The sequence below is a fragment of the Pteronotus mesoamericanus genome, unplaced genomic scaffold (assembly GCF_021234165.1).
Source record: "Pteronotus mesoamericanus isolate MK-2021 breed Mesoamerican mustached bat unplaced genomic scaffold, CSHL_Meso_final scaffold_125, whole genome shotgun sequence".
Taxonomy (NCBI): Eukaryota; Metazoa; Chordata; class Mammalia; order Chiroptera; family Mormoopidae; genus Pteronotus; species Pteronotus mesoamericanus.
Window position 1 is genome coordinate 8635653 of NW_026555304.1, and position 13332 is coordinate 8648984.

The 13332-nt window shown below is 36.5% G+C and overlaps 1 protein-coding gene across 1 annotated transcript in view; it reads right to left on the reverse strand.

Moving 5' to 3' along the window:
* Window positions 1-266: 266 nt before the first annotated feature.
* FAM240B (family with sequence similarity 240 member B) overlaps window positions 267-13332 on the reverse strand; it is a 34204-nt gene continuing 21138 nt past the window's right edge. Inside the window, exon 3 of the mRNA XM_054587957.1 lies at window positions 267-665. Within this exon, the coding sequence (XP_054443932.1) occupies window positions 572-665 (94 nt within the window). The 3' untranslated portion in view covers window positions 267-571. The remainder of the gene's footprint in view (window positions 666-13332) is intronic.

Sequence of the window (13332 nt, forward strand, 5' to 3'; positions counted from 1 at the left end):
GGAGAAAAACATTAGTTCTCTTTATTTTCAAACCATATTGTTAATAAATAAAGTCTTTTTATAACAATTGCTTTATTTCTATAAGTGGTTGCATTATTGTCTTCTCACAAAAAGGGGACAGAAAGAAAAGATTGTACGACTCTGTTTTCCCAAAAGACGAAGGAAAGCCAGATTCCCATTATGATAATTGCCTTTGGTAAGCTTAGGTACAACATTCAGGTTTCAAAATGAGAAGAAAGTATGGAAATAAATTATACTACATGGATCTTTGAAACTGGGGAAGTGCTAATTCCAAGAGCTTTTAATATTAAATAACCTGAGCTCCATATCCCACTGTCAGTCATCCTGTCCTCTGTGCAGGAAGGAGTGAGTTGGATAACAACTTCTGTAAGTTCCATTAGCATGGGGTGGGGGACAGGTGGTAGGTTTCACGTGTAAATCACCTCACAAATGGGAGAACAAACCGAGGATGTCCTGCTTAGCAAATCATATCATAAGGGTGTTAGTTTTATCTCCTAAGAAAGTGCCTTTGGTGGTTTGTTATCTTCAAGGTGGATGAGGCAGGAATAAATCAGCCCACAATATTACCCTGCTTTTCCTTCTTCCCAGGATTGTCCAGCATTTGCAGTCTTTCCTCCAGTCGCCGTTTCCATTCTTCCCTGAGCCTTAGGAGGAGAAACAATACACAGGGTTTAGTGCATTTGCCTCCACATCTGCTGGTCCAGTAAAGTTTTCTTTTTCTTCTAAAGGGTATTTTTTTTTAATTTAAAAATGTGTACTGATTTTAGAGAGAGAGAAAGGGGGAGACAGAGAGAGAGAGAGAAAGAAGCATTGATGTGAGAGAGAAACATCGATTAGTTCTTTCCCATACCTGTCCCAACTAGTGATTGAATGAACCCACAGCCTAGGTATGTGCCCTGAATAAGGATGAACCTATGACCTGTTGGTGTATGGAACAATGTCTCAAACAACTGAGCCACATAGACAAGGGCCTTCTAAAGAATATTTTTAAGAGAAACACATGACTTTTACAAATTAATGAAGAAAAAAATGAATAGACAGATGAGCAAAGTCTGTGAATTATAGTTTTCCTCCAAAGTTTCCTTCTCAAATTGATATGTGACTCAATGTAATCTCAGTAAAGATCTCAGCAAACTTTTCTGTAGATAAGAACAAACTGATTGTAAATTTTATCTGAAAAAGCAAAAGAAATAGATTAGTGAAAACAATTTTGAAGAAATAAGTTAGCGAACTGACACTACATGATTTTGAGACTTAATATAAGGCTACCACCATCAAGATATTGTGTCATTGGTGAAGGAACAGACAATAGATCAATGGAATGAAAGAGAGAGTACAGAAATAAATATATATATAAATATGGCAAATTGATTTTGACAAGGGGCAAAGACAATGATGTATGTGTGTGTGTATGTATATATAAATTTAAACAAATGGGGCTAGGACACCATACATCCATACTCAAAAGAAAAGATGGGCTTTGATCCATACCTCACATCTTATATCACAGAGCTAATGTAAACTGTAAGACTAAGATTTCTGAGGCGGGGGGGACCTACAAAATAATGTCTTCATTATTTCCCTGGAGATAGGGAAGGATTCTTAGATACAACACAAAGTATGATTTATTTAAAAAAAATAAAATTTGGGGCTTAAATGTACTCTGTGAAAGACAATGTAAAGAGAATAAAAGACAAGCCATGAACAGGGAGAAGATATTTGCAAATTACATATTTAGGGACTTGTTCCAGAATATATAAAATTTCAAACTCAATGGTAAGGGGAAAAAAAACAACAAAATATACTGCAGGCAAAAATTTGAACAGACATTTTACTAAGTTGTATGGATGACAAATAAGCACATAAAAGATCCTCAACATAATTAGAAAAATGCAACATAAAACCACAATGAGCTACACCAACATCATAGGATGACCAAAATAAACAAACAAATGAAAAAACACCCAGAAAAAACACCAAGAGCCCACAAAAACCCACAAAAGGAAAAAATGTAAAAACAAAATTAAAAAAACTTTCACAATGAAAGCCAAAACAAATGTTGGAAAGGACATTGAGTAACTTGAACTCTCTCACATCATTGTGTAAATGCAAAATGGCACAGTCAGTTTGGAAAACAGTTTTGCAGTTTCATATACAGTTCATAAACCTACCATATGACTCAGTAATCTTAATTTGGGTATTTACTCAAGAGAAATGCCAATTTATATCCACACAGAAACCTGTATGCAAATTTCATAGCAGTTTTATTTATAGTTACCCAAAACTAGAAATAATCTAAATGTCCTGCAACTAAGGAATAGATAGCCAAATTATGACATGTCTGTGTAACAGAATAGTACTCAGCAATGAGAAGGAGTAGGAGATTGAAACACACAACAAGAATTAATCCCAAATATATTTTGCTAAGTGAAAAAAGGCAGACTCAAAAGACCACATACTGTATAATTTACTTATGACATTCTGGAAAGGCAAAATTAGAGGGATAGAGGACAGATCAGTGGTTGCTAGGGATTAGAAATTAGCAGAGGGGTTAACCATAAAAGAGCAAAATGAGGAAGTTTTTCAGAGTGATGGAACTCTTCTATACATTGATTGTGGTGATTACATCATTCTGAGGATTTATCAAAACTCTTAGAACTGTACACAAAGAGAAAACAAATACATCATGTTCATAACAAAGAAGAAAATTTGTAATCAAATGGGCAGAGGATGTAAATTGGTCCCTCCAGAAGAAAAAATCCCCCTGTTTCTTATACATATGACAAATTTCAATCAAACTTGTAATTAATTAAATTCAGTTTAAAACACAAACTGAACTAACAAGCAAAATAGAGACAGACTCACAAATAGAAAGTAGGCTAACAACTCTGGGTGGGGGCAGGGGAAGCCTAAGGTAGGATAGAGGGATTGAGCAAAAAATAAGTAAAAAAGAAAAGAGATTGATAAAGAACTCACAGACATGAACAACAGTGTGATGATTGAAGCAGTGGGGTGGGTGGAGGTGGGAGAGGGTATGGGGGGATAAATGGTGATAAAAAAACAAGTAAAAAAGAACAAAAAATCAGTGAGATTCCATGTTCAATTGTTAGATGAATAATGGTTAAGTTTGACAATACAGCATATTAGAAACTGTGGAAATTAGCACTCCCATACTCAGCATGAAAGTTTAAATTAGTACAACCTCTTTGCAAGAAAAGGAGGCTATCAAACTTTTAAAAACTTATTGTTTGATCTAACATTTTCATTTCTATGAAGTTATCCCATAATATTTCTCCATATATGCAAGAATGTATGTATAAGTATCTTTATTACAGCATTGGTTGTGAAGGCAAAAAATGAAAAATGAACTTTCAATGTTATCAGTTAAATAAGTAGTTACATCATTACAATGGAAAACACTAAAGAACTGAATGGGTTATCTTCCTAAGATCAGCTAAGTTTAAAAAGTTAGGGGCTTATATAAAAATACTAAACACATTTATTTTCTTATTCAAACAGGGGTTTGGGGGAGAGATATATGAGGAATTGTGGATAATAATGCTCTTCAGAGAGCAAATCTAGGAGGCTCAGTGGGAAGGAAACTCACTCCTAAATACACACTCTTTCTCGATGTTTGAATTTTAAAAATATGCACCTGTGTTAATTTCTTAAGATAACCAAAATGAAAAGATTAGATAAATGCTTTTATTAATTTTCTAAGGCTGCCATAATAAAAAACCAGATTGGGTGGCTTAAACAACAGAAATTTATTTTCTCACAGTTCTGAAGCCTGGAAGTCCAAGGTAAAAATGTTGGCAGGTCTGGTTTCTCCCAAGACCTTTCTTTGGCTTGTAGGTGGCTCTAATGTTCCATCCTCACATGGCCTTTTTCTCCCTAAGTATACATTCCTGTTGTCTCTTTACGTGTTTGATCTCCTCTTTTAATAAGGACACCAGATAGATTAAATTAGGGCCTGCCCTAAAAGTCTCATTTTAACTAAATTAACTCTTTTAAAAGTCCTATCCCCAAATATTTTTACATTCTGAGGTACATAGGGAGTTAGGTCTTCAACATATGAATTGGGGGGTATGATTCAGTTCATAACTGTTAAAGTAAAATAATACATTCTATTACAGGAAAATATATACACAATAAAATATTTTAAAATGATCCAACACCTATTTTTCACTCTTATAAATAACCCTAAAATGAGTGTAATAATGCTTAATACTCTGTCCATGTACCAGTCTGTTTTCTTCAGAGTAATTCCCAGATGTGAATAGCTTAGAGGACATAAATACTTTGAAGGTTCTAGGAACATTTTACCAAATTGGCTCCAGGAAACTTCTTATTTAAAACTCTACTTAGCTCTGCACCCAAGAAAGAATGGAGGGACTCTAGAGTGTCAGCCTGTCAGCCTGTTATTTGGTTGTGGTGTTGCTGAAGAAGATTAGCAACCAAGGTTTGGAAGTTAAAATATTGAGAGAACTAAGGGCATGGGAGAATGTTAAGACACTGGTTATAATCCTCATTCTACCTCAACTTTAAATAAAAGTAAATGACATAAACATTGTTTGCCTGTTTGAAAGGGGTATAAAACAGAACTGCTGTTCTCCCATTAGTGGGCAACTACCTCACATATATCTTTGCACAAGTTACTTAAGGACTCATGATTTATTGAGTCTATATAGGCTACTCTTGGTATGCATCTATGAGTAATTTTTATAATTATATTTCTTCATTACAGTTATTGTATATTCACTTTGCATTTTAAGTTTTAATCAACCTCTCCAACTTGGAGACTATCTAGACTTACAAATTCTTTTTAAGTATCTCAGAAAGAGACTTCAAGGTGGTGGAGGAGTGAGTGGAAGTCACCCTGACCTCTTCCCAGGAGCAATCTGGAATTACAACTAAACTGTGGAGAAATCATCTGGAAAACAACTGAACAATAGCAAGACAGGAGAGGGATATTGAAATGGCAAGTTGGATCCCCCTGAGAAGAGCAGGGTCTAAATCATAAGCAGGGATCTCCAGCCTATAGCACCAGAGCCCAAAAAGCACACAGATAACAGTCAGCTGTGAAAAGAGGCAGTGTGCTCTCTGCCAGAGACAGGCAGCTGGACACCCAAAGAGCCATTTAAAGTGCCAACGCAAAAATTTGTAGTGGCAGCCACTTACCCTGGGCTTTGGTAGAGGTGGGGGCAGAGTGGGATAGAGCCACCTGAGGAGAGACTGGAGAGGGAGGCTTTAGGGAAAGAACTAGGAGGTTGGACAGTGGGGTACAGGTGCTGACTCATCCACCATTCCACAGCTGCCATCTTGCTCAGGCAGACCACTCCCCCAAGCAGCAGCAGTGTGAAGAGACACAACAGCCCCACCACCAGGAGGCTGGGTCAGGCTGGTGTTGGGCAAGCCTGCCAGCTGAGTACAGAGCAGCAGTCACAGGTAGTAGATCCCTGACTAAAGGGGATGCAGAGTGATCTAGAGACATTTGAGGAAAGTCTGGTGGCAGAGGCATTGGGGAGAAAACTGAAGGAGTAGCGGGATGGATCCTGGTACTGACCCCTCCCCAATATGGCATCAGCCATATTGCTCAGGCAGACCACTCCCCTGTGTGGCAGCAATGTGAAAGGACACAATAGCCCCACCAATAAGAGGGACTCTGCCCCACCTTGACTGCTGAGGGCAAAGGGACTAGATTAACAACTGGAGGAGACAGACACAGACAGTAGATACATGGAAGTCATTTAAAGACTGCCTAAGGTCAGACAATGTCAACAGCTGACATCATCAGAACCAGATCCACAAAGGCAGAAAAAAAAACGGTCTCTTAAGATAGAAGTTCATGCCACAAAGTCAGTAAGTCAGGTATTAATTTAAGAAGCAGAAGAAAAAAGAAGAGTCTCACAAACAATGGGAAAAAAAGAAGTATGCGCCAAAAGAAGGGAAAGGAGGAATCCCCACAAAGGGAAATAAATGAAATAGAAGCAAGTAAATTATCAGATATTAAGTTCAAACAACAATTCTAAGGAAAATCAATGAGCTCAATGAGCTCAAAGAGAATTACCAAAAACTACAGCAGAACTATGAGGAACTTATTGCAAACTATATCAGCATGAAAAAAGACATGGAAACTATCAATAAGAGGCAAGAGGAAATGAGAAATATAAATTCTGAATTGAAGAATGTAGTAGAAGGAATCGAAAGCAGGCTCAATGAAGCAGAGGATCAAATCAGTGAGCTAGAGGACAAAATAGAAAAAACCTCCCTGAAAAAGCAAGAAAATGAAAAAAGACTCAAAAGTAATGAAGAGGCATTTAGGGAAATGCAGGAAAACCTGAAACATAATAATATCAGTATAATAGGGATACGAGAAGAAGAGGAACAAGAGATCGAGAACCTGTTTGAAAAAGTAATGATGGAAAACTTCCCTAATTGGAGGAGAGAAAGTCACACAAGTCCAGAATGCACAGAGTGTCCCATTCAAGAGGAACCCTATGAGGCCCACTCCAACACACATCATCATTAAAATAGCAAATATCAAAGACAAAGAGAGAATCTTAAAAGCAGCAAGGGATAAACAGGTAGTGACATACAATGGAGCCCTGATACAGCTGGTAGCTGACTTCTCAACAGAAATATTACAAGCCAGAAGGAAATGGCAAGAAATATTCCAAGTTATGAAGAGCAAGGGCCTGCAGCCAAGACTACTCTGCCCAGCAAGGCTCTCAATTAAAATGGAAAGCAAAGTAAGGAGTTTCCCAGACAAAAGAAGGCTAAAGAATACACCACCACAAAACTAGCACTACAAAATATGCTAAAGGGATTGGTTTAAGAAGATGAAGAAAGAGAGTGCAAAAGAGAGGAACACAGGTACGAAGGGAAAAAATGAATAAGTGCCTATCAATAATAACTTTAAATATAAATGGATTAAATGTCCCAATCAAAATACATAGGATTGCTGAATGGATAAGAAAACACGAGCCACGCATATGCTGCCACAAGAGACCCACCTCAGAACAAAGGACTTACACAGACTGAAAGTAAAGGAATGGAATAGAATATTCAAAGCAAATCGACAGGGAAAAAAAAGCAGGCATAGCAATACTTATATCAGACAAAATAGATTTCAAAACAAAGGCCATAAAAAGAGAAACAGAAGGATACTTTTTAATATTGAAAGGAGAACTCCATCAAGAAGACATAAATATTGTAAATCTATATGCACCCAACATAGGAGCACCCCAATATATAAGGAAAATCTTGGAGGACTTCAAGAAAGATATGGACAGTAACACACTGATAATAGGAGATTTTTAACTCCTCACTGTCAAAAACGGATAGACCTTCCAAACAAAATATCAACAAGGATATCGTGGAACTGAACGAGGAGTTAGAGCAAATGGACCTAACTGACACATATAGAATCTTTCATCCCAAAGAAGCAAAATACACATTCTTTTCAAATGCACATGGAACAATTTCAAAGATAGACCAGATGATAGGACACAAAACAAGCGTCAACAAATTCAGGAAAATCAAAATCACAACAAGCATTTTCTCAGATTATAAAGGCTTGAAATGAGAATCCACCTCAGGGAAAAAACGTTCAAACGTGAAGCAAAAACATTCAAACTCATGGAGACAGAATAGCATGCTATTAAACAATGAATGAGTACAAATGAGATCAAGGAAGAAATCAGAAAGTTCTAAACTCACTTTTATCCCTTCCTTTCTTGACAAAAACTTTATGGAATCAACACCACCATGCTTTGAGGAAAAAAAGAAAAACCTTCCGCTTTCTTAGCTCTGCTGGAAGCTGGAGGGTGCTAGGCCCCTGTATAATAGTGCATAGAATTCTAGCTTTTTTCCTCCTTTCTCTGTATATTGGCCTCAGAGATTACACTGCATCTCTATGTGAATATGGACAGTTAGCATTTACCAACATGTATCTGTCTACTTTCTCTTGTTTAAAAAAAGAAAAAAAAGGGAGGTTATAGAAGGTCAGTAAAGGGTGGGTTAGAGATGTTGGGTGGGTTAAGTGGGCATTTTGACAACATGGCTTCTCCTTCAGCATGCTTAATTGTGATGTTTAACACAATTTAAAATGACACTTTTAAAATAAAATTATCTCCTGATAATGACTTGAGCTCTACCACTCAGTGGGAGAATCAGCAGAACCTGTATGATCTTATTTGGAATTGACATTTCTCTATTGTAATTTTGTTCTATTTATTTTTAAATTTTCTTTTGTCTCACTGGAAAGGAAAGATGATGCTCAGTTTTAAACATTAAAAGTGTACAAGTTATTTTGTTACAACAAAACTAAATGTGTACACACACATACACACACACACACACACATACACACACACAAAGAAGGCTTCTGGAAACAAATAAAAATGAACACATGGCAGTCCAAAACCTATGGGACACAGCAAAGGCAGTCCTAAGAGCAATAGCAAGAGTTCATAGCAATACAGGCCTACCTAAAAACATAGAAACATTTCAAATAAATGACCTAACACTCCAGCTTCAAGAACTGGAGAAACAACAACAAACAAAGCCCAGAGCAAGTAGAAGGAAGGAAATTACAAGATCAGAGCAAAACTGAATGAAATAGACACTAAAAGAACAATTCAAAGGATCAACAAATACAGGAGCTGGTTCTTTGAAAAGATAAACAAAATCGACAAGCCTTTAAGCAGACTCATCAAGAAGAAAAGGGAAAGGACCCAAATAAATACTATCAGAAATGAAAGAGGAGAAATAACAACTGATAACACAGGAATACAAAGGATTGTCAGAAACTACTATGAACAATTACATGCCAAGAAATTTGAAAACCTCGATGAAATGGACAAATTTTGAGAAAAGTATAATCTTCCAACACTGAATGAAGAAGAAGCAGAAAGCCTGAACAGACCAGTAACAGGGAAAATTGAAACAGTAATCAAGAAATTCCCGCCACACAAAAGCCCTGAACCAAACAGTTTCACAGGAGAATTTTACAAAATATTTAAGGAAGAGCTAACTCCTGTCCTTCTCAGACTATTCTAAAAAATCCAAGATGAGGGAAGATTCCAGAACTCTTTTTATGAGGCCAGCATCATCCTAATCCCAAAACCAGATAAAGACACAACCAAGAAAGAAAACTACAGGCCAATATCGCTGATTAATTTAGATGCTAAAATCCTCAACAAAATATTGGCAAATCGCATCCAGCAATACATTAAAAGGATCATCCACCATGATGAAGTGGGATTCATCCCACTGATGCAAGGACAGTTCAATATTTGCAAATCAATAAACCTAATACATCACATAAACAAAACTAAAGAAAAAAGCCATGTGATCATATCGATAGATGTAGAAAAAAACAATTGATAAGGTACAGTACCTATTTATGATAAAAAAAAAACACTCCACAAAATGGGAATAAAGGGGGCATTCCTCAACATAATAACAACCATATATGAAAATCCTACAGCTAACTCACACTCAATGGGCAAAAACTAAAAGCTTTCCCCCTAATATAGGGAACACGACAAAGATGTCCGCTTTCACCACTTCTATTCAACATAGCATTGGAAATCCTAGCCACAGCAGTCAGACAAGAAAAAAAAATAAAAGGCATCCAAATTGAAAAGGAGGAAGTGAAACTATCATTTTTTTGCAGCTGACATGATAGTGTACATGGAAAACCCCATAGACTCCACCAAAAAAACCACTCGACCTAATAAGGGAATTTGGAAAAATAGCAGGATACAAAGTCAATATTCAGAAAATGAAGGCATTTTTGTATTCCAAAAATGTAATATCAGAATCATAAATCAGGAAAAAAAATCTCCTTTGCTATAGCAACAAGAAAAATAAAGTACCTAGGAATAAACTTAACCAAGGAGGTAAAAGACCTGTAAGCAGAAAATTATACAACACTGAAGAAAGAAGTTAAGGAAGACACAAATAAATGGAAGCATACACTGCCTTCATGGATTGGAAGAATTAACATCATCAAAATGTCCATGCTACCCAAAGCAATTTATAGATTCAATGCAATCCCTATTAAAATACCAATGATGTATTTCACAGATATAGAACAGACATTTCAAAAATTTATATGGAACCATAAATGACCCTGAATAGCACCAGCAATTTTGAGAAAGAAAAACAAAGTAGGAGGAATCACAATACCTGACATCAAGGTATATTACCAGGCCACTCTATTCAAAACAATCTGGTACTGGCATAAGAATAGACACATAGATCAATGGACAGAATATATAGACCAGAAATAAACCCATGTCTCTATCGTCAATTAATATTCGACAAAGGGTGTAGAAGCATAAAATGGAGTAAAAATACTTTCTTCAACAAATGGTGCTGGGAGGGCTGGACAGCTACATGCAAAAAAATTGAAATTCAACCACCAACTGACACCATACACAAAAATAAACTCAAGATGGATAAAAGACTTAAATATAAGTAGCAACACCATAAAAGTCCTAGAGGAGAACATAGGCAGGAAACTCTCAGATATCCTACGAAGCAATATTTTCACCAATATGTCCCCTAAAGTAAGGGACATAAAGGAAAGAATAAACTATTGGGACTTCATCAAAATAAGAAGCTTCTGCACGGCTGAAGAAAACATCAGCAAATTGTAAAGGGAACCAACCTTATGAGAAAATATATTTGCCAATGATACCTCAGACAGAGATTTGATCTCCAAAATATTTGAAGAACTCACAAGATTCCACTCCAGGAAGACAACCAATCCAATTAAAAAAGGGGCAAAGGACCTGAACAGACACTTCTCTAAAGAGGACATACACAGGGCCCAGAGACATATGAAAGGATGCTTAGTATCCCTAGCCATCAGAGAAATGCAAATTAAAACAACATGAAGTACCATTTCACACTGGTCCGAATGATCATCATAAATAAATCAACAAACAACAAGTGTTGGAGAGATTGTGGAAAAAAGGGAACCCTTGTACACTTTTTGTGGGAATGCAGACAGGTGCAGCCACTGTAGAAAACACTTTGGAATTTCCTCAAAAATCTAAAAATGGAACTGCCTTTTGACCCAGCAGTTCCACTTCTGGGATTATATCCGAAGAATCCCAAAACACGAATTCAAAAAAACCCATGCACCCCAATGTTCAAAGCAGCACAACTGACAATAGCCAAATGCTGGAAGTAATCAGTCTAAGTGCCCATCAGTAAATGAGTGGATCAAAAAACTATGGTGCATTTACACAATGGAATACTATGCAGCAGAATGAAAGAAAGAGCTACTACCCTTTGCTACAGCATGGTTGGAACTGGAAAGCATTATGCTAAGTGAAATAAGCCAATGAGTGAAAGACAAATACCATATGATCTCACCTATAAGTGGAACCTAATCAGCAAAGCAAGCGGGCAAGGAAAATATGACCAACAACATTGAAAGAAAGAAGAAACTGAGTGGGACAGGAGGGAGGGAGGCAGGGGTGTAGTGGGAAGGGGAAGAGGGAAGGTTAGATAAAGGAACAGCTGTCGAGGACACATGGACGAAGCCAAGATGGGGAAAGATTGAGGGGCAGAAGTGGGCATCGATGGGGCAGGGGAGAGTGGTGGTGAGTAAATGGAGACAAATGTATTGGAATAACACATAATAAATAAATAAATAAATAAATAATCCTAGAATATCAAGCACAGGTGGGGTTCATGCACATTTAATTGGTAAGAATCTGATATGTATATTCAAATGTGTGGGCTCATTTTTTCTGTGGATATTGTGAAAAAGGGAGGTCATACCTGTGTTTTTGTAACAGTATGTAGGATTGAGTGAAAATGGAGACAAATGTATGGGAACAATAAAAAAAATAATAAATAAGTAAGTAAGTAGGCAGTGTCTATAGTTATCATGTCGTGAATAGCAAAAACAATCAAGAAATAAAAAAAAAAGTGAATATATTCTTCCAGTAGTAAAAAACTATTATCTTTAATGATGTGACCTCTTTGCTAACTTGGATAGTAATTAAGCATTTTTCTGATTTTGTTAAATCATGGTTGAATTGCTACTGTAGAATGGCTATAGATAGAAGAGTTTGGCTAAACCAATAGAAGCATACTATGACAATAACTTGGCTGTATGGAATTTATAATAAAGAGCATTGTATTTCTTATTATTTGTAAATTATGTCATATAGCCTGTATATAAGTAAAATTTATAATAAATTTATGTATGTACATACCATACATGTATATGTTTTTTCCACAGAGCCAGTTGTTAAACATTTATAAGCACACCACAATGTCCTTCCCATTTTTTTTCTCACAGGTGCTTTCCCCAATAAATCTCACTCATCTAATCTTGCCTTACCCTCTGCTTCTTGGAGGATCCAAATGAAGAATTTGGAAGGATGAATTTATCCCAGAACAAAATTCAAGAATCTTGGGTTTATGGCACATTTATTTACTTTTTATAGGAACTATTTAATTACTATTTATTGCCAGTCAGTGAAGGATTCAGGATCTTATCTACCTAAGTTCCCTTTACAAACTGTTTTATGAATGTTTAGACTATTAGCTGCTCCTTTCTGGTCAATGTCTTTCACTGCTGTGTCGCTTCCATTTATCTTTAGGTGGTGAATATTTTGTAATAAGAAAGGTCAATATGAACAAGATCATGCTTAAAATTTGGTTGTACAGACTCAGATACAATGGAGGAGCAATACCATTGACATTAAAGCTTGAAGAGGACATTTTTTCAGTATACTTAGAAATATTGATCTTACTATAGATCAATACTATACTATAGTATATAGTATATAGTATTTATATACTATAGAAATATAAACAGGAAACCAAATAAATAGATGTAGTTAATATCTAGGAACACAAATTATCCTTAATAAATATGGGGTTTGATTAGAAAGTAGGATGGTGTTCATGAGATTCTTGAGGCAGAATCACAATGCTCTCACTTGGAACCAGTGAAGATCAATCAGGTACATAATTAGATTTTTCTCTCATGTGCTTGACAATATATATGTGTGTCCATTTGAGTCCTCCAAGAGAAAGATTTGGGGGAATCACCCACAAAAAATGAAGGAGGGGAGAGAACTGAAGTGGTAAGAGAGAAACTTCAGACTTCCATGCTGTGAAAGGGCAGAAAGAAGGAAAGAATGCTTAGGTAGAAGCATTCTACCTACTTAGGTGGAGGCACACACCACAGCACAATTCTGAGAGAGGTTGGCCTGGGCTGACAGGGTGGCTCTGCACAAAAGTCATCCACTGGAGGAGCCCTGTTATGTAAAA